The 21,322-nt window shown below is 40.6% G+C and overlaps 1 protein-coding gene across 2 annotated transcripts; it reads right to left on the bottom strand.

Annotated features, from left to right (window-relative positions):
* Positions 1 to 1,319: 1,319 nt before the first annotated feature.
* On the bottom strand, positions 1,320 to 18,885 carry GLDN (gliomedin). Of its 2 annotated transcripts, none has more exons than XM_071755204.1 (10): positions 18,542 to 18,885; positions 14,418 to 14,469; positions 12,307 to 12,324; positions 11,068 to 11,175; positions 10,426 to 10,572; positions 9,614 to 9,733; positions 6,760 to 6,840; positions 6,553 to 6,678; positions 5,657 to 5,807; positions 1,320 to 2,661 (listed from the first exon to the last, which is right to left on the bottom strand). In XM_071755204.1, exons 1-10 carry the CDS (start codon positions 18,851 to 18,853, stop codon positions 2,202 to 2,204), a joined length of 1,575 nt encoding a protein of 524 aa, XP_071611305.1. In that variant the 5' UTR covers positions 18,854 to 18,885; the 3' UTR covers positions 1,320 to 2,201. The 2 variants fall into 2 exon arrangements, with proteins under 2 accessions (XP_071611305.1, XP_071611304.1); XM_071755203.1 differs by lacking the exon at positions 18,542 to 18,885 and adding an exon at positions 18,501 to 18,533.
* Between the last annotated feature and the right edge of the window lie 2,437 nt (positions 18,886 to 21,322).

The following is a 21,322-nucleotide window of genomic DNA, read 5'->3' as shown; positions in this document are numbered from 1 at the left end:
TAGTTTTAAGTTGACCTCAGACTGTACTGAAATCAAAAGGATTAGCTGTTTGCATTTTATTTTCAGCTGTCCTGGAAAAGCATCCTGTTAGAATGTAATTCTTTGTCCCCAGCAAAGGCACCTGCAAGAAACCCAGCCAGGTTCTGTCACAGAAAGGAGCCAGATATTTGCTGTCCCTCCTTCTCCAAGGGGTTGATGGGGTGGTTCACCAATGACATTCAGAACTTCAACATGATCTAAGGTAGGCAGATTGCCTAAAAGCTGCCACATCTGCCTTGAACTGTATTTGCCCAAGTGTAGTGCCAAGGTTGTTTTTCTTTTACCCAAAAAGGCTGTTTTATTAGTATCATAATTCAATTTGTGAAAAAACAACAACACAAAAAAACCAAAAGAAAACAAACAAAAAGAACCAAAAAAAAAAAAGAAAAAAACCAAAAGAAAACAAAAAACCACCACACTCCACAGAAGTCAGAAGAAGCCCACAGACACAAACCCAAAGCTCTGGACTGTGAAGTTTTGCACTTGTCATAGGTATAGACAGAACTGCTGGTTTAGGGGGCTGATGTTCATATTAATTTTATTATGATGTTCATAATTTCATATGATAATATGATAATTTCATATGATGTTCATAATTAATTTTAATTCTGCTGTTCTCTTTCCCCCTGTGTCTCTCCCTAGCATGCCAGGCCTGATCCCTGCCCTTAGTGACACCACTAATTACACTGAGAAGAGATCCACAGCCCAGGCCCAGCACCCTGCATCACACACTGGCACTTTGCTGCTGGGGTATTTTCCAGCACATTCCCTGGAAAAGGTTCTGCAGGCACAGACAGTTCCAAATTCATTAATCCCTCTGATAGTGCCCGGATGTCACACAGGCATTAAAACAGCTCAGTGCAGTTCAGGGTTTAACTGGTAGTTTGGCTTCTAAGCATTGGGATGAACTTTGTCAGCTTCACACCACAGGAAGCTTAGAAATTCAGGTAGGGGTTTTCTAAGAGCATAATTTGGAATATAGGTACACAGAGCAACCACGGGGATTTATGCTAAGTTTATAAATCTGAAATACCAGAACAAAATTAAAATCTCAAAGTTCTTACTGTTTCTCACCTCTAGCTCTCAAAATAATGACTGCGAGTGGGCAATTCCTGAATTAAGGTCAGCATTAAATCAAGTCACTAAGCACTATGAGGAATACATGCTTAGTATGTATAAATAGAGGAATTCCTGCTCCAGATATTATATTTTTCTAAGAACAGTAACAAAGAAATATACTCTTTGTTTTATGATTTCATTTTCATGGATGAATAGGGGCATTTTTTTTTCCAGAAATACACCCTGCTTTAATTAAGTCTAGTTATAAGCAAGTTATAGTGATATAGTTTACATGGCAGTGAGGGGCACAAGGAAGATCCAGTAGCAACACAACACTTCAAACACTGTTAAAAAGGGAATTTTAATCATAATTTTTACACCTTTTTTCAGCTTTATACCTCATTACTTCCAATTCCCTATTTTCTAGATACAGTATTTAATCATAGAATCATAGAATTGGCTGGGTTGGAAGGGACCTCAGAGATCATCAAGTCCAATAATGCCATTATTCTCCTCTTTCTTAGGCTGAATTCTTACTTTAGATATGTAACGGTTTGATGGAATTGTCAAATTTGAAGCTGCTTTTTTTTCTATTTAAATAGCTGTTTCTGTCCCCATTTTTTTTCTAACAGCTGTATATCTTTGTCAGAAGAGACGTTCACAGAATCAGCAGAAAGTGTATTTGTACAAAAAAATTCATTATTTAGACATTTATGTTAGACCATAGTCACTGACTAGAAAATTATTTTAGAAAAGATAATTGCAACTGAAAGTTCCAAATAGGCTCTGAACACATGACCATGGAATAATCAATGTACATCAGATATAATGATCAGCTGAACAATAGGGGAAAAACAAAAGCAAGTCTGCACTGTGTGCCAGCTGCAATACTGAACAGCTAATTCTTTAAAAAGATGGGACTGGTGCATGGAATTGGAATGTGGTTACACAGAGGCACCTCATCTCTCTCATGCTCACTCACAAACCACAGCCAGTGAGCAGAAAATGATACCAAGCATAGAGACTCCCAGGATTGTATGATACAGTTTTAAATTATCTGTTCAGTTAAACATGGCTCCCATACGTAACATTTTAAAATATATTCATCTGCCAAAATGTACAGGGTATACCATTAAACTCCCATTCTCCCACGTATACAAATTCTTATCTCTTAGGCTGTATGAAAGCATAGCAAGAACAGACTGTGAAGACCGTAACTCAAACCTGGCATTAATCTGCTTTTCTTTCAATAAATCAAAAGCAAAACTTACTGTTACATCCTTAGTGTCAGTCACATACATAATGCCACATGCTATGAATGCATTACCAGCCTTGGACTTGGGATATGTGGTATTGATGTGCCGAATGACTGAGAAGGTTTCTTCATCAACCTGTGCTACTATTATGTTTTCATCAGTGCTCGAGGCGTATATAATCCAAAGACCCTTCTCATCCACTGCTACGTTGAAATAAGTCTTTGAGTTAGAAAACAGGTAGTTACGACCATGATATAAGGCATTTTCAATTAGCAGTGTGCCCAGTGATGCTTTATCAAGTCCAAATCTGAAATGAGATAAAGTAAGTATTTGGTGAGTTGTGTTAAAAATCCATTTTTATACAGACTGACTGGGTGAATCCCTTCGGAGTGCAGGACTGAAAATACTTGAGCTCAAGGACCATTCTGATGTCTTCTGAGATAAAGAACTCCACTCAAAGCAACTTCCAAAACACTGGGGGAAAATTCCAAAGTAATAACCAATCTATAATGTGCACAAGAGCATGAACTCACTTTGGAATGTTTCACTGTATTTAGTCTACGAGCTTTATTATCACTAGGATGAAAGAAGCAGCCAAAAAGAATGGCAATGAAAAAGAGTTAGATACCAAGTGAAGGCCCAAAACTAGTGAAACAAAATCCTTACAGAAGTTTTTTTTCTACTAGGCAGGAACTTAAGGGAGAAAATGTGGTTGACCAAACCTGCATGAATTCTGGGCAGGTTCACCTAGTCTCAGAGTTGCTCTTTTGAAAACAATTCAGATAATGCAGTGATTTACTCAAGTAATCATCAAAGGAATAAAATTTCTACTTTTGCAGAGCCAAAATTCTGACCTCATGCTGGCCTCCAACAAGACAACCCGAGTGTCTCATCTCTGATGAATAAAATTGTTTCTATTCCTTGAAATTCTTTAATGGGATGATAATCTGAGGCCAGCAGCACCGAGCATCTCAATTGTGTTCCTCTACAAGTGTAGGAGGGTAATGGGGTAATGGGCTGCTATCAAGATACATTTGCAGTTAGCATTTAATCACTGCATAATGCAGCCCTTCAGCAAAGGCAGCCAGCATGCTGTAGCCTTTTGAGTAATGCCTCCTTTAATAAAGCACATGTCCTTGTCTGACTTCTGTCTAACTGTATAGCTCCAGCCCTCAAATAGAGGGAAAACACTACTCAGTGTAGGAATCTGCCACAGTTACAAAAGATACCTGAAAAGACAGGCTTAATGACTGCAACAGTTCAGATCCAGGAACTTGAAATAGAGTATTTTTCCAGTGCAAGAGGCATTGCACAGGAAAAAATCGTACTAGAGGGAGTAAAAAATCATACTAGGGAAAGTTGAGAATGGTTCACTAGATGATTCTTCTCAGCTTTTGTAAAACTCGTATCTGCAGTAACTGCATTGCAGCAGCAGGCACTTGCTCTTCAAAAAATAAAGCTTCAAGGCTGGAGAAGATTCCTGACTAATGTGTCAGCCCAGTTAATGGGATTGGCTGCTTCACATTTGTAAATAACCTCAACTCAAGGCCAAGGCCTAGAAAATCAGCCCTTAGGAAGAGTCACATAGATTTGCTTCAGGATATTTTTTCCTGTAAAGAGCCAGTAAGATAAAAAGCATCTCAAGATTCATTAGAAATGTACAAGATCTGCAACACAGAAGATCCTGTCTTTTATTCTTTTATGTGACAGTCCTGAAGGGAGCAGAAAGGCGAGGTTTAATTCCTGAGGTTCTCTTAAATTTCCCCAGCTGAGGACAGCCTAGTCAACTCCAAAAGGTTCAGAAATTCCTGTGTCTTCTGACACCTTGGGGTGAATTACAAGATACAGTGTAATCCATTCATCAACCACAAGGAACTGAAGCTATAAGCCCTTCTCTGATGGATAAAATGAACCAAGTCAACAAAAAATAATCTTAGAGTGAACATCTCAGCAACTCCTTAGAGGTGCTGAAGATTCCACAGAGAGCTTGTGTTCATCCATATGTACCATTTCCCAACTAATGGTACCCAAAGGTGAGGAATCTCTGTCCTACCCCTGTGTATTGCTTAGACAGAGATGGTCTTTTACAGATGTATAAACAAGAAGCTGTTAAGATATTTAAGGAGGCTGCCAACAAGCACGTCTGTCTTTGGCAGAACAAATATTACAGAATCCAAGCAGCTTGCTCACATTCCTTGGCATCCAGATGAATATAGGAAGGCAGCACTCACACCTGCTTGGGAATAGACATCAAAGTATAGTAATGTTCTTGGCTCAAACTTCAGAGCCACATAGGAGAACTTGAAAGCAGATGCAATCTTTCCTTTGCCCTTGGACTGTTGCTTTGGCTGTTCCCACGAGATGAGATTTGGGTTTTGTTTGTACTGCCTGTCTCTGTCCTCAGCAGAAAATGAAGAGAGAGATGTATTCCCAGTTCCAATTCAGGGAGATACATTGGGAGACTTGTAGGAACTTCTTAAGAACGAGGAGGCAGCCAGACAGTGGAGCCACTCCTCCACGGTGGAATGTGCAATCCACCAGGTCACCATGTTCTCTGCTGGTGCCTTAGTGCATTCCTCTGCACAGCAGCATTAACCTCTGCTGGCTGAGAGCAAAGCATCTGCATCCACCCACTGAGAAGCTCTGGACAGCCAAGTGCCACAAGTGGACTGCAATCATATGGCCACTCATCCCTGTCCCCCAAACTGCAGCTGAACTGATTCTTACTGTGATGCAGGTAGATGCAGCTTATTTTTCTAAATAAAATACTATTTTCTGTGCCCCACATTTCTTTAGTCAGTTCCCATGTCTTTCTCACAATTATGAACACAGCAAATAATCCCGTGGTAAGAACACCCACAGCAACGTGGTGTGTATTAGATATAGAAACCCACTGGGCCCCAGGACAGCCAAAAGGAAAATCTGAGAGCTCTGTACACAGTATTGAGTTAATCTGGATGCCTGGTTGTCCCTGCCATGTAGAAACTGCTCAGGTGAACCACTTAGACAAAGAGCTGAGCAATGCTTAAAGACCTGACTGTCACAGCAGAGTAATGGATCTGGTTTAGCCTCCCAGTTCCTCTCCTCTGCACAGCATCTTCACACATTCTAGTTAGATGGAAAAGAATTAGTTGTTCAGCTCTCAAAAGGATTCTGAATCATTCTTCCTATTCTAAATAGGGCCAAAAAGAAATAAAAAATACAGAGAAAGCTGTTGTCTTCTCTGAGGCTCACCCCTGTCACCTGACTGCATTCTCCTGCTTCCACAATGTCACTTTCCATCAGCCAGCTCTGGGTCTTACCTCAGAATGACATTGGTTCCTCCCTTCTGATAGTACAGATGGTTGTTTTGTACTGCATGACCACATCCATAAAAGAAGCCTGTGATGTTAATGGTCCTGTAGCTGTCACTCAGCAAGGCATTGGAATTCTCATATTCTTTTACAGAGTTTCCTAAACCAAGTGAGGAAAAAAAAAAAAAAAAGTCATTATTTGGTTGATCAAGTTCTGAAATCTTTATCCTAAAATCCAACCTCTATTAAAAGTCAATCAAATATCCAACTGACAACAACAGTATTTGTGTTTTCAATAGTGACTCAGCTCACTGGAAATGATAACATAATCCTAAAACAAACAGTAAAAAAGCCCCAAAAACTATCTATAGAGGTGCCCAAGGGTCTGCTTCCCACTGACCTGATGGGCTCTAATTCTGAACACAGTTAATCAATATACAGAAGATATTTCCTTTTTCCACTTAAGTCCTGGCAGTTTTCCTGCACTAAATGTAGTTCATGCAGCACCTGATTCCTTTTCATTCCCAGCTAAATGCACAGAGAAAACTCTCAGCTACAATTAAAGGGAAATGAAGCCACAGGAAAGTGGTGAAAGAATAAAAAGACGTGAACAATACTTGGATTAGTTCAAAAAAAAGCAAACAAACAAACAACAACAAAACCAAACAACACACAGACACCCAAAAAACTAAAATCCTCTATTTTTCAAATCTGAAGGTGACTCTGAAAATGTCTACAGATACTACAAATGTCTGTAACTATGTGTATAGGCAAGTATTACACAGATAATACAAAAAATATTCTGAGGAAGATGTGGGTAAAAACCCACACTCAATTAGAGGTATTAGTTCAGGTTGAAGGGATGAAGAAAACTGAGTTTTGACTGGTGACTACTAATAGTGTACCTGAAAAATGCATGGTGAGCCAAATCCTCTCATCACTGATATTTGCAGGTTCCCTCATCCAGGTTCCAAATGTCTGTGGGACACTGATCACAGGAACAGGACTTCCCACAGATGTTATGACACATTCTGGTAGAGAAAAAGCAGATGTCCACTGTCTGTGACATGAGAGCAGTGAGAAACAACCAGACACACTCTGTAGCAAGTTACCAGCTTTTTTTGAAGGACCAGAGGTTCTCTCCTCAGCTTTCCCAGCCAGGGTATCATCATTTGGCACAGCACATGTCTCACCTAGGGTTGATAAAGGACAAAACGTGTAATTCTGCTGTATTTGATGTGAGCAATGTGCACATCAGTAAATTTAATAAAATAAAGAAACGACAACTGGGATTTTGCCTCATCTGGGAATGAAGCTGAGTTCACTGTTTGCATTTGAGAATATTTGCAATGCTCTCTGAGGACTTGAAAACAGAAAGCAAGAAGACAAAGAGTTTTCAATCAAGTGACATTTTCACCGCTTTTTTTCTGTCAGAAAGGGATAATTAACCTGCTGATTCCTGTTATAAAATATTCTGGCTTAGACTTAATGGACTTTACAAGACATTAAAACTATCAATTTGGTCTCGCAGGGAGGATGGGAGGGGTGGCACAAGGGAGCAAAGAAGGGATGTTCTGTTTCTTTTAGAATTAGCTATCAGTACCACTGAGAACAAATACATCTGAACTTCTGACTAATTATTTTTTTTCTCAAAGCAAAGTTTCACCAGATTCAAAATTTAATTTAAATAAACTTTTTTTGCATTCTTACGTAACGTTAATTACAGTTGTAAATCATCATGTGTATTCTTAATTATAAAATCTGTTCTATTCTTTATTATTTTTAATAAGATCTCACACCCTACTGACCCATAAAATGTAAATGTTCACTGAGGAAGACCTTCTCTTTCCAGAGTTATACTTAAATAACTCCCATTTGCACAAGGGGATTTAAAATCCACCAGAAATCCTGATAGCTTAATCCTCCAAAGGTCTCCAGTCTGCTTCACCTCTTGAAAAGAGGTTACCTTGGTAAATGGTCCAATTCTATCTTGTACAATAGTTCATGCATTTCTGAATTTCAAACAGGATGAGATTTCTGCTCCAGCAATTTACCTTCCCCTCTAAGGAGGCTCTTCAGGCTCCCTTCTGCTCCTTCAGGACTGAGAATCTCCTGAGTTTCTTGCAAGCTACTACAATTACATGCTATATTCAAAAAGCAACAGGTGGAAATAATTCATATATGTTCCACCCAGTATTACATATTCACCAGTTAATAGCATTTATAATAATTTAAAAGCATGTTTCATCTCAGCAAACTGCAGAATGATGGTGACATAAAAAAAAAAAAAAAAAGAAAAAAATCAACCTAATAACAGTGAGACACAAATTGCTCTGCTTGTTTCACAATTAGTAACTGCACAAAGGTTTTGTGCTGGTCCCTTTCAGTACATCCATCAGGAAACTACATTCCCAATTACAAAATAAACCCCACTTTACCAAACACTGCCACAGGTAACTCTCCTTTTCCAGAAAGATCTGAGAGATCTGCCTCTTCCTGCAGGTTACTGATCAGAAGAACTCTGCTGTCTTGCATTTTGTGACTATATTGACAGATGTATTATACTGAGCATAATTTTCCATGCCTGAATTTTATAAGGATTCAAAAAAATATTAATAATAGCTAAATATTTTGTAGAAGAAAGTGTTAGTGTCAACCTGATATTACTATTCTAAAAATCTACTGTAGCAAACACATTTCTTACTGTGTTCTTCAGACATTTATATTTATCATATAAAAATTTCTCTTTAATATTTTTATGGGATCCACAAAGCAGAGATCCACACTTAACTCATTAAAAAATATGCACCCACACGTGGACACACACGTGGGGATTTTATCTGAGGCACGTTTTAATCTATTTGAGAAAAAGATCTTCAAAAACATGAATGGAAGTTGTGACATGAAACACTGTTGTGACTTTTCAACACCCCACAATATCAAGTTGAATCCATGAGCATTTACTGGTATGCAGGACACCTGAGAATCATACCAGAGATATCTCATGGCAAGCTCTTAATTATGTCAGCACTCTAATCAGTGACTTGGAAAAAAAAAAAAAAAAGTAAAAAAAAGTAAAAAAAAAAAAAAAACAAAAAAAAAACAAAAAAAAAAAAATATAGCAAGCAGCTGCTACACTTGAGCACACAGTCCCTGACCTGCTAATCTGGATACTCACATTTTGGTCCTACAGTATCTGATGTTCAATATGTGCACTAAGCATGAAGAGAATCTCCTCTGTCTTTAATTTTTCCTTTAAGAATATTAGAATTAGCCATAAATCTCACTAACACAGCTACAGGAAAAGGAACTAAAAGGGAGTCATGATCCACTTGTCATTCAGGATCCAATAATCATAGGATGGTAGGGGCTGGAAGGGACCTCTGGAGCTCACCCAGTCCAACCCCCCCCCTTCTAAAGCAGTTTGAATGATAAGCAGTAACAACAGAGAAGAACTAAGATCCCCTTGCTACAAAACTCGTGTGTTCAAGTGAGCACAAGGACTCAGAGAATCCTTTTGAGTTCCTCCAGATTTTGTCTTAGCTAGTTCAAGCTTGTTTTCACCAGGCAATTTCACGTTGTAGAGCACCATGATATGCAGCCTGGTCAGTGAGTGTTGAATTTACACATAAAATAAAAATACAGCACTTAAAAGCTAAAAATTTCGACTGCATTTCCTTTACTTTGCTAATGTACCCCATCTAACAGAAAACAGTGTAAAAGCTTTGCCTGAGCAGAGGTATAGCACAATTAAAAGACTAATATTATACTCCTGGAGATGGCTTCCTGCCTTAACTAGGTTATATTTCAGCAAAACACTTAAGAGCATGCTCAGGTCTGGGTTTGTGCAGTTATACTGATGCCAGCAAAATTACACAATAATGTTAATTCTTCTGGGAGACTTGGAGCCACGGCTTTCATCTTGAGCTTATTTATAATACAAAAGCAACACTGGGAAGAACTGACCTGTGCATTTGGTGCTGTAAATGTTGTCCTGAAGCTGAGCTTTAGCTTTACGTTTTCCTGGAGGCCCTGGGGGTCCAGGTGGTCCAGGGGGCCCTGGTGGTCCAGGTTCACCTTTTGCACCTATGTACAAAATGCAGTACAACATCACAGAGCCTGTAGGCAAGAGGCAACCTGCAGGGAGGTGTAGGTGTCTATGTGATGAACTTTGAGAGATCTCTAAAACATCCTCCCTCTTTCTAAGAGCTTTCTGTGCAGACAAATATGGCATAAGAAACTCTGGGATGCTGTTTGTTAGGAGGTGAAACATACAGAATGTGACAAGCTGTAGGACATCAGTGCAATTGATTTGTCTTGATTACAGGCACATTGGAGAGTTATATAGCAGTGTTGTCTTTCACTCTTTTTTTACAGTTTTTCTTTTACTGCAGTCTAAGAACTCGACTTCAGAAGCTCCAGTGCTATAATTTTACACTGCTCATATTTGTGGCTGCTCCATGTATTCCTGAGTGGAAATCTGCTCCTCATTTTCCAACAGAAAAATCAAACTGCTTTGTAATAAAGGGCAGGAAGAGGCCAACTGTCTGGCAATGTACTGGAAAAGGTGGAACTCCTGTACACCTCAACCCAAAGCCCAAGCAGAGAAGTTTAAGTGAAGACTTGCATCAAAACCAGAACAAAACCTGGGCAGAGCAATACTCAAAAACTTCACAGTTCTGCTGCTTGGCCCATCTCCTGTAGATCACATCCATGTTTCAGAAGTGGAGTATTTTTTTCTGTCAAGTATACTGTTGTAAGAGAGCATTTCTTCCTACCTTCTAATATCACATCATTGCTTGCATCCCCTTTTTCACCCTTTGCTCCTCTTGCACCTTTTCCCCCTGGCATACCATCCTTGCCAGGTAAACCCATTTCTCCAGGTTCTCCTTTCTGTCCTTGATCACCTTTTGGTCCTGGCAAACCTAGAAATAAAGAGCACCTCAGTACCAAGAACACTGTCCAGTATTAAGCATCAATCAATACTTTGCTTTTTTAATGCAAGATGCATTCACTCTATTTTAGGGTTGTTTTTTTTTTTCACTTTTTAACTGGGTAGCTGTAAATTGTTCTGGTTTCAAAACAGTGTTGTAACCTATTATGAAAGGAAATGGTATGCATTCCATTTAGTGCAAATAACACACTCCTTACGTAGTGATCTCTGAGATCTGAACATGAAATATTCATATCTGGGCCTCATTAATGCTGGCTGGAGAATTTCTGGGTAAGCAGGAACTCTAAGGAAAGATGTGAAGTAATGTATTTCTTTCATATTTGTAAGGTATTAAAAGAAGGGCATTTTCATGGTTCCTTTAGGTGTAACAGTAGGGCCTGAATGTAACAGCAAGAAAGGATTTTTTTTTCAAACAACCACAAAAATAAAAACAATTAAAAAAATTTAAAAACCAGCCACCACAAACCTATTTTTCCTCTTTTTCCATTCACTCCTCGTTCTCCTTTTTGTCCTGGTATACCTGGGGCTCCATCTGATCCGTTGTAGCCAGGCAGCCCATCAAGTCCAGGAGGTCCTGAACAAGGGGCATAGATTAATTTTCACTATTAAATGCAATTTATCCTTAAGTCTATTATATTTATACATAGCATGTTTGTATATGTAGTCCTTAAACATACAAACCCCTCTATCTGAACATTATGTTCTCCATGCCAACTGAGTATGCTCCCTTGAAAAAGAACAAAAACCAAAAAGAACAAAACCATGAAAAAACCCACCCACTGCCAAAACAAACCCAACAATACAGACAGAAAACACCCACCCACAACAAACAACTATGAAATCAGAGGTGCTTGTTTGCCCTGGCCTTAGCACTAGAAATCTGAAATTAATCCTGTGCATATTTTGCATTAATGCCAGCAGAGATCAGCCTTTTGGATTCTGCTTCAAGGTCAAACAGAGTGGAACCCCTCCTGTTTCTGAATTTGGCAGCCACTGGAACATTTTCCACAGGCTGCACAGGCTTTGATGTTGCTCATCAGGTCAGCTGGACTTCTCTAACCTGAGAAAAGCATTTATCTACTTGGCCAGGATACTGCAGTGCCAGATCCTGCTTGGTTGGTACAGAAGACCTCACTCCTTGTTGGTCACTGTTTGAACCCCCCCATACAAAAAGTGCAGGATACTTTTCTGATAGAATTATTCTAAGCAGACCCACAGCTAAAGAAGCAGGGAATGAAGCAAGCAACCATCCACACAGGCCAGCAACCACATGGGAGAGACCTGAAAGGGGGAATTCAGTTAGGAAGGAGGAAAAGTTATGGGGGAGGTGGGAAGGTGAAAACAATAATCAACATTTTTTAAAGAGATGATTTTTAGCCTCAAATTATAGTACCAGTTTAGTTGGGCCCTTTTATACACACACACACACACACACACACACAAGCTCTTCAGCTAATTGCTATTTAAACACTCAATTAAGATCTAGGTTTGATTAAAGGTGTTTTAGCAAATGTGAAACTATTCTATTCCCTCTGCTAGAAAAGTATAATGCCTAAAACCTCAAAAAGGGCACGAGTTGACCTAAATACAAAAATTATCTAAGGAAGATTGTTCTACAAAAGATAAACTTCTAAATTTCAACACTTTGTACCAGAAACTGTGTCCATTACCCCAAAAGGCTACTGCAATTGTCAAAGTATCTTACCTGGGGGACCTGGGGGGCCTAAACAAGAACAAGAACACAAGAGAGAAAAAATGGTGAGTTTAACCTCAGGCAAACAAAAATCAATTCCACACTGAATTGACAAGAATTACATCAGAACAGTAAAAGAGAGGGAAAGTCCCTCGAACTGCAAAGTGAACACCTATGGTTTTAACTGCTTTGTATCATAAATAACCATTTAAGCATTAACAGAAAGTCAGACTCACTGGAAGAGCATCCTTAGAAGCAAATAAATATACACATACATTTTGCCTTTTGTAAATTATTTCAATTGATAAAGTTTGGCAAACAACCACCTCTGCAATGTAATCTCACTGTCAGGCCCTTAGGTGCCTTTACAGTGCCATGGGTGCAAGGCACCCAACAACCATTACATTTCCTTCATGGAAGTGTTCTCCAGGATCCTGTTATGGTAGAAGAATAATAGCTTTACAATACTGATGAATGTCAGAATTCAAAATCATGTTGAAAACACGAATTATTATTAATGACACTAATACTATTAAAATACTAATTAATTACTATTACTAATTATTAAATATATGGGCTAGATTCCTGTGTTTCACAGATATTTCATTGCAGTTCAGGATTCAGACTATTTAAATAGAAAAAGGAAAAAAAAGTCCTGTCATTCCTGGTAACTCCATCTGCATTTCCACCAGGTGATGAAATGGTTCTCCAGACTAGACCAAGCTCTCCACAGAACCTGGCTCATCTATTAGGAATTGGACTTGCTTCAGTTACTCAGCACCATGCAATGCAATAAAATCTCTCTTAGTTCAAGTACAGGGTCTTAATGTGAAAAAAAAGCACAGCAGGCAAGAGAACAGCACGAGCTTCAGTAAAAAGATGTGATCCTCAATATACGTTTAAAAATTAAAAAACAACTACAACAACAAACAGAAGAAGTGGGTTAGAAGTGGGTTAGGAGAATCCAAGAAAGATGATAGTCACAAGTTAGTTCTGGGAACATTTTTATCTGGCCAACAAAGTATTGTCTTTGTTTCAACAAAACTCTCTGCAATAGAAAATAGCAGTAATTACCAGTTTTCCCTAAAGATGACAATTTTCAGCATTAATTAGAAAGCATTATGAGTAAACTGAAAATCTTTTAATAATGCCACTACAGCAATTGTCCCTTTTAATCAATACAGGCAGTAACAGCAGTTAACATCTTTGTGCCAGCTTTCCAGAAAATGACCATTTTTTCCACACTACAATGTTACATTTATTCATGTGTTCGATTACTTCCTTGTCTCAAACACTGAGAATCTTGATTGTCCTTGTATAAGCACAAGATGAGAAAGGTGCTTGAAAAGCAGCATATGGCAGAGGCCCATAGCAGAGCAAGGCAGAATTAGAGACAAAAGTTAATCGTGTCAAGAGTAAGTAAAGTGCAAAGGCACCAAGCAACATGAATTCAGAAGCCTGGAGCCTAAAAATCCAAACCACCTTTTCAGTCTGTCAGCCTCAGCTCCATACAGAACTGATCTGCAGTTTCAGAAGTGTGATTTAGAATCTGTTTGTACTGTAATAATTCTCATTTATGCTCATTTATTAAACAAAACAGACCTTATAGCCATTTGAAAACACAAACCAGACAGCACGTGAAGCCAACCCAACACCCTCTTATGATGGTTCAAAGCAAGGGAGCCAAAAATGTTGCTCATCTAAGCCCCACGCCCCACAGTGGTTACAAAGCTGTAAGGAAGTTTCTGCACTCTATAATTTCATCCATGTAAGCCTTCAAGTGGGGGGGACATACATCAAATACCAAGGCTAAACCTAAACCTCAACTAGTATTTGAAACATCAAAGTTTGTAAGATTTGCTTGTGAAAGTCACATGGGAAAGAAACAGCTCCAGATAATATCAGGTGAGCTCCTTAAATTCCAGTGGTTTTGATAAGTAGGTAGAAGTCCCAAAGTAGCACCTATTATCTTTTTAAAAATAAATAACCAAATTGATATGTAAATTATGATACATAGCATTGTTCTTTGAAGTAGCCCTTGACCTCAAGTTCTTTGAGAATTTTGTAATTCTGTATTCCTGACAGTAACATAGGTGCTTTATTGCTCAAGGCAATAAACATACCTGTTAAGCATATCCCTTTTGTGCTGTTACATAAATCCACCATCACTCGGACCTAATGTTGCAAAGAAAGTAAAGCTGAAAACAATCATGCCATAAAAGCAGCTCATTCATTTCATCTCAGCAATGACAGATTTTATAGCTAGAGGAGACATTCATACAGATCCTTTTCATCTAGAGTAAAATCTAGACCAATATTTATCAATACAAGTAATTTTTACAAAATATATGGGGTTTGGCTGAGCAAATATTCACATTACATGTCCTGCATGATGAAAGTCAACACTCTAAAATGTTTCAAAACATCCAGCAGAACCAAGAGTATTATGAACATGAGCACTGGAAGTGCCTTAACTCTTCATGGGAAAATCCAATGTTTATTGTCAGAAAAAAAAAATTATTATTTCAAGGATGCATAACATTTGATAATTTATCATCATATTTGCCCAGAGTTGCATATTTATTCATCTTTGTACAATTACTCTATTTACAGATAATGGAGTGCACTAATCCCAAAAGACAGACCAAGTGCAAGTCATTCTGGAGGGCAGACAGATGTTTAACCCCAAGCAAAGTTATCTCCTGCTTTTAGATTAATGGATTATTACCAAGTGTCCAATCTAACAGGTTCAAATCCAGGGCAATCTTTTCATGGCAAGTACATTTTTCCTGCACAATCAAATTGTATTTTACTATGGTTTTCAATTCTGTCTGCGACAGAACTTACTGCCTATCAGACTGTGCTGGAAGAGCTCTTGTATTTTGGAATTTCAGACACAATTTAAGTTAGCTGAGAAGAGCTAACTGGTTTTGAATACCATCATTTGCTCGTTCTCTTTCTCCTCACATCCTCAAAAACACTTGGCTTCTACCCTGTAATTTGTGAAATACACGGTGTCCATCTAGGCTCGAATTCAAGCTGCATTCTAATCTAAGTGGTTTTGTTGAGTGCTGAAGTGATTACAGCTCACACTGGGCCTTCCATAACCTCAGCAGCCTCAGTTCTACCCATCAGTGCAGCTCAGGCAGCAATTCAGTACCAGAGCCCTCAAGAAGTGAGTGTGTCACAGCACATGTGACAGCAGAACCTCCAGCTGAACTGGGAAAGATGAGTACAGCAGTCATCCAGCCAGCACCACCTGTGCCATGAAGAAAAGCCAGAGATAGAATTTATCCTATTTAAATGTTGAACACTCAGTTTTCTTGTGATGAAAGGGTGTAAAAAGAAACCTGTGGTACCAATGTGCAGAAATCTGTCGAGCACAGATCCTATGAGGAGAGGCTGAGGGAGCTGGGGGTGTTGAGGCTGGAGAAGAGGAGGCTCAGGGGAGACCTCATCACTCTCTACAACTCCCTGAAAGGAGGTTGGAGCCAGGGGGGGGTTGGGCTCTTTTCCCAGGCAACTCTCAGCAAGACAAGAGGGCACAAGAGGTCTCAAGTTGTGCCAGGGGAGGTTTAGGTTGGACATGAGAAAGAATTTCTTTCTGGAGAGGGTGATCAGGCATTGGAATGGGCTGCCCAGGGAAGGGGTGGATTCTCCATCCCTGGAGATATTTCAAAAGAGCCTGGATGTGGCACTCAGTGCCATGGGCTGGGAACCACGGGGGGAGTGGATCAAGGGTTGGACTTGATGAGCTCTGAGGTCCCTTCCAACCCAGCCAGTTCTAGGATTCTATGATTCTATGAAATCTGTGCCTCTGCTACAAGAGAGATCCTGCTCAGGTAAAACTTCTGTTCAGGGCCCACAGTCAACAGAGGCTGCAACATCATTCTACAGCCCAGCAGGGTAGTGGGCATCTCCTCACCAGCTGTGGGGAACTTGGTCTCACCCTACAGAAGTGTTCAGGTCTTCACATCACACTAGTGGGAGTTAGATGCAAATACAAAAGTGAAGCAGTGGGAGGGGAGTGCTTGAAAATTTGCCTAAGGACCTGCTTTCCTCTTGAGCAAGTGGATCTGGACACAGCTACATATTCTTCTGAGCAGCTACCAGGATGAAAAATATCTGAGGAAAATTCTTCAAGAACAAAAAGGCACAAAGCCCCACATAAGCAGCTCCCTGCAGGACACATTCAGATGAAACAGTGGCACAGAGCAGCAGTCACAGTGATTTAAATGCAGGGGCTGCACAGATGAACGGGACTGTCACAAGCTGTTCTAATATACACTGTCTCACCTGGGGCTGTTTGGAGAGGGCAATAAGATTAATTTAATACATATGTACTACCTAATGACAGCAGAGTAGCTGCTACCAGTGTCAAGATTATCCAGACACCCAACTGATCCCCAAAAATTAAGTCTGAGAATCAAACAGTCCATGGCATTAAGATCTGATTTTTCTCTCCGATATCTTGATTTGTGAATCCCTTAAACTCAAGAAGTGATACACATCAGATGGAACAAAATGAGCAGCAGCTGCCAAAACTATGAATTCAGAAAAGAAATAGGAAGAAGTTTTGACTAAATGCTTTGATGAAAACCTTAGATACAGCACACCAAAATATCTTGCTGGGCCAGCAATTTTCTTAATATTATCTAACACCCTCCAAAAATCTAAAGAAAACATACTGGAGTTTTCAAAATTTTTTTTGGTATATGCTTCTAGTCATTTAAGTTTTCAAATTTGAAATAAACTTGCAGTATCTTGAGAATTACAGTTTAAAAAGCAGTCTAATGTGATTATACTTTGACCTAAAATAATGTTTAATTTTTTTAAGAATCCCCAAAGAGCTGAAATGTGTATTATTCAACTGAGACTATTTTGAGTGCAAATCATGGGATTTTAAGACTTCAGAAAATTAAATACTCCAGTAAGATGCACATTTTATGAAAAATATTGCTACTTTGATACATGAAAATAGAAACCAGAACAAAACATCCAGTATCTTTCAGCTCTATCTCCCAATAAAAAGATGTTCTCCGAATTGCAGAAATCTTGTACTGCAGGTTCTAAATTCACACCACAAGACTTAAATGTCTTTACCTTAAAAAAGACAACTTCATTTATTCTAAAATCCCAAACAACTGAATTAACAGAATTCCATGCTACTAACACACTCTACGATCTCATTAGCTCGAGTATTAATGGAGATGTCATCACTAAAATAATCATTACAATGGCTTACTAAGAAAAATGCAAGCAGAATATTACTGGAAAGGTATTTGCTGTAAGTTGGTTTTTAAACCAGCAATACTTCATTAAGAGCTTCTTTGGGCATAAGCTTGGGCTAGCTCTGCTTTTCTGTGAGCCCAGGGCTGCAGTACTTTCTGGAACAGAATCACCACTACAGTTCCCTCAGTAGCAGTATTTTTCTTGCATGTCTTCTGCCTCAGAACTTCGAAGCTTTTCAATCTATTCAAAATTTTTCAACTCTGTGACCTCAGTTTCCAGCTACACGAGCTAGTTCCTACTGAGCAAGAATTATCTTTTCACTGAGGTGCAGAAAATGAGGTGGTGTTGCCAGAGAAAGGACATACAGTTCTGTTCCTCTAACCCATCAATTTCTACCTTGAATTTAAGACTTACTGAGAGGGCACGATCAGTTTCCAAGAAATGTGATGATAAAGTGAGATCCAGTACCTGGTGCTGAGGTGCTGAACAGCAGAAAGCACATGGTTGGGTTCAGGTATGGTGCAGAGATTTGCAAGTCTGAAACCTGGGGAACTAGAAGGCTTTTTAAAGCCACTGAAATGTTGAAGTGTCACTGTATCCAACAAGAAACTTCACTCCATTTGTCTGTGTAACTATCACTGAAGAGCTAAATCACAACCTGCAAGCTACACGGTCCCATCGAGGTCAGACCTCGCTTGGGAGAAGCCTCAGCTCGCGTGTCCCCAGGCCTCCCAGCCCGGGGGTAGGTACGGGGGGTAGGTACCGGGGGTAGGTACGGGGGGCAGGTACCGGGGGGTAGGTACCGGGGGGTAGGCACTGGGGGGTAGGTACCGGGGCAGGTACGGGGGGGTAGGTACCGGGGAGCATCGCCGCCGGGTCCCCACCTCCCCCCTGTGCCCCAGCCCCGCATCCCTCCGGCTGAGCCCCGCACCCGGAGGCGGCCGCAGGCGGGAGCCGCCCCGTCCCCGCCCTACCGGCACCACGGAGTAGGTCAGCAGCATCAGCAGATCCTCACCGGCACCACGGAGTAGGTCAGCAGCATCAGCAGGTCCTCGGTCTCGGCCCGCACGTGGCCACGGGCGCCCTCTCCGCGGCGGCTCCGTTTGCTGCGAGCGGCAGGGACGGGACCGGGAGCGGGACCGGGAGCGCTCAGGTCCGGTCGGGAGCCCTCGGGCGGGTCGGGCCGCGCCGCCTCCAGGTCCCTGAGAGCCGCGCTGAGCTCCCGCCACTGCCCCAGCAGGAAGAGCGTTCCCGCAGCGCTGAGCGCCCAGAGCAGCCCCAGGGCAGCGAGCAGGCACCGCATCCACCGCCCGCCCGACGCCTCCATCGCTCCGGACGGGAGAACCGGGGCCGGCGGGGAGGGATTTATGTCCCCCCGGAGCCGTGGGACGCCGGCGGGGCGGGGGGAGTGACGGCGGCCCCGGGGGGCAGCTCATGGAACAACTTTGGCACTTGATAAAGCCCGTGTGTCATCCGTCCGTGAACAGCGCTTCCCTGTTCCTTCCCCGCAGACTTCCCCAGGATGATACCTGCCCACCCCTCCCGAACATGGGCTGGATTCAGCGGGAAAATGTTTGCTCCCAGTTAATTCTTACTGCAGATAACAAAATGCATTCTGCAGAATGTCACTGTTGTAAAGAACAGAAGAGTCTGTCCAAGTATGAAAGTTTCATGAAAAATAAGAAAGTTTTTAGAAAATAAGGTTTTTTAGAAAAGTTATTCTAAAGCTGAGGTGATAATTTCATGAACAAAGCAGTTGTGCTTTCTTATACTGTTCCTGATTCCAATTGACCTCAAGAAATTCACAGCTTTTGAATGTCAAGATTCCCCTGTGAGAGAGTTCTTGATGTTAACTCTGTCCAAAGGACAGTTTGTTGCAGATCTCTGTGACTGAGCAGTTACAGCATTTGGGCTCCATTCTAACTCTGCCATTGACCTCCAATTTGTGCCAATCCCACAGTGCATCCAAAGTCAAACTATTAGGTCAAAGCAAATTTGACTTTAATACATGTTGTTCCACTGCAGTCAGATAAGCAGTAGAGAAGCCCAGACTAGGAAAGCTCCATCGTATTAAAGTTCTCACCTCTCTGAAATAAAAACGTACTGCAAAAAGCATTGGTGCCTTCAGGCATCATGTTGGAGAGTCTTTACCACACTGTTACAGAAAATGTCTGTAAGACTACCAACATCATGCAGATACATGTCTGATCCATCATTCTGCATGACAGTTTTAGAATGTGTTCCACCAGGAAAACGCTGACATCCTAAGGAATAATAAGAAAAGCAAATGCATACACATCTTCTGAAAAATCACTTCTGAGGCCTTCGTAATCTATTCTGAAGCTATCATAAAGTTCTACTTACATATGGATAGTCTTAGGACAAGAATAACTGTTTACTTTGCAGCTGATAGTTTATAGAAGGGCACATTTGAATTTTGCTTATAGCATGAAACTCGTGAAGGATTAAAAAAAAAAAAATAAATTACCTTGCATAGAAATTCCCAGAAGACATTGTATCTTTAGCAACAGCAATAAACAAAGCAAGCCTAGCTTCTAATTTCATAAATATAACCAAACTATTATCTATCACAACTACAAACTAAAGCTGGCCTTTTGAGAACATAAATAGAACTGCACTTCAGAGACCATATAGCACAAGGAAGAGCAATTCTTCATCTTTATTGTCCATTTCAGAGCATAATGATTGAGTAAAAAGAATACACCAGCCACCATTTGGAGAATAACAGAAGCAATACAGCACTCTTATTTCCCCAGGTGTCTAATCTTGCAGAATTTTCTCTGTATGACAAAAAATAAAAATTTGAACCTTGTTCCTTTTAAAAAAATGATCCATTGGATCTCTGTAAACATCCCAGCCAAGGCTGTGGTACAGAACCTGCTTAGGTGGCAGAGTGGCAGGATTTTTTCCCCAGGCTGTAAATCTCTCCAAATCTGCTATTGATACCCCAGATGATCTGTCAGTCTGTGCAGTACTGAGCTCAAGTTTGCTACAACACACAGAGTGTTACTGCTGGCCAAAGTTTTACCTAGTTTTGAAAGCCAGGGATGGGTTGACAGCACAGACTTGGGGCAAATTTGTTCCCAAGCTTAGAAAGCCCCATTAGCTACTCCAGTGGCAGCAGCAGCTCTCACACTGAGCTGTGGACATTCCTGTCCCAGCCTCCTACTGAGTCTCTCCCCATTCCATACGAGCAGCACTTCATGCAAATGTCCCCACATCTCCCCATTCTCTGCTGTCTCCCTATAATCTGGTGCCTCCTTCTAGATCTTCTGTCCCTGTGCAACACCCCTGAAACTCTGATCTAGCTGTGCAGTTCTTGCAATCAACTGCAGTGCAGCCTCATGCTTGATGGCCCCATTCCTCCTCCATGACAAAAATCAAAGGTCCCAAAGGTACAGTGTGGAGGTTTGGGAATGCTGCTGATAAATTTGGGAAATTTTACTCCTATTTCCTGACCAAAAGGGCAGAACCAGTGTGAAAAAAACACTATCCCATATACCCATCAGTCTTTTTTTTTTTTTTTTTTTTTTTTTCAGGTAGGCAGAATGCCAGCAAGCAGCACTTCATTTATTTCCTGGCATTTCGGAATTGGTTTCTCTAAAGCCCAAATGTGCATCCTAACTGACAGGCACTGAAAGATGATGTCAGTCTGCTCAAGAATTATTTCAGGCTCACATCACTGACAGGCACCAGGAACTGGAAAGAAGTTGTCAGTATAAGCATGCAGACTGCAGATCACTTTTATGCTTTTTTCACAATTCCAGCTTAGTTG

This window comes from Heliangelus exortis, chromosome 11, assembly GCF_036169615.1.
Source record: "Heliangelus exortis chromosome 11, bHelExo1.hap1, whole genome shotgun sequence".
Lineage (NCBI taxonomy): Eukaryota > Metazoa > Chordata > Aves > Apodiformes > Trochilidae > Heliangelus > Heliangelus exortis.
Note: the sequence above shows the minus strand (reverse complement) of the source record. Positions and strands in the feature narration are given on the sequence as shown.

What these genes read in the sequence shown, in the direction of transcription:
- GLDN (XM_071755204.1), bottom strand. Translation starts at nt 18,853, where the DNA reads ATGGAGGCGTCGGGCGGGCGGTGGATGCGGTGCCTGCTCGCTGCCCTG. An exon ending in TGGAAAAAGAGGAAAAATAG is followed by an intron (nt 10,573 to 11,067) that starts GTTTGTGGTGGC and finishes CTTTATTTCTAG; the next exon opens with GTTTGCCAGGACCAAAAGGT. An exon ending in TGGTCCTTCAAAAAAAGCTG is followed by an intron (nt 6,679 to 6,759) that starts GTAACTTGCTAC and finishes TTTCTCTACCAG; the next exon opens with AATGTGTCATAACATCTGTG.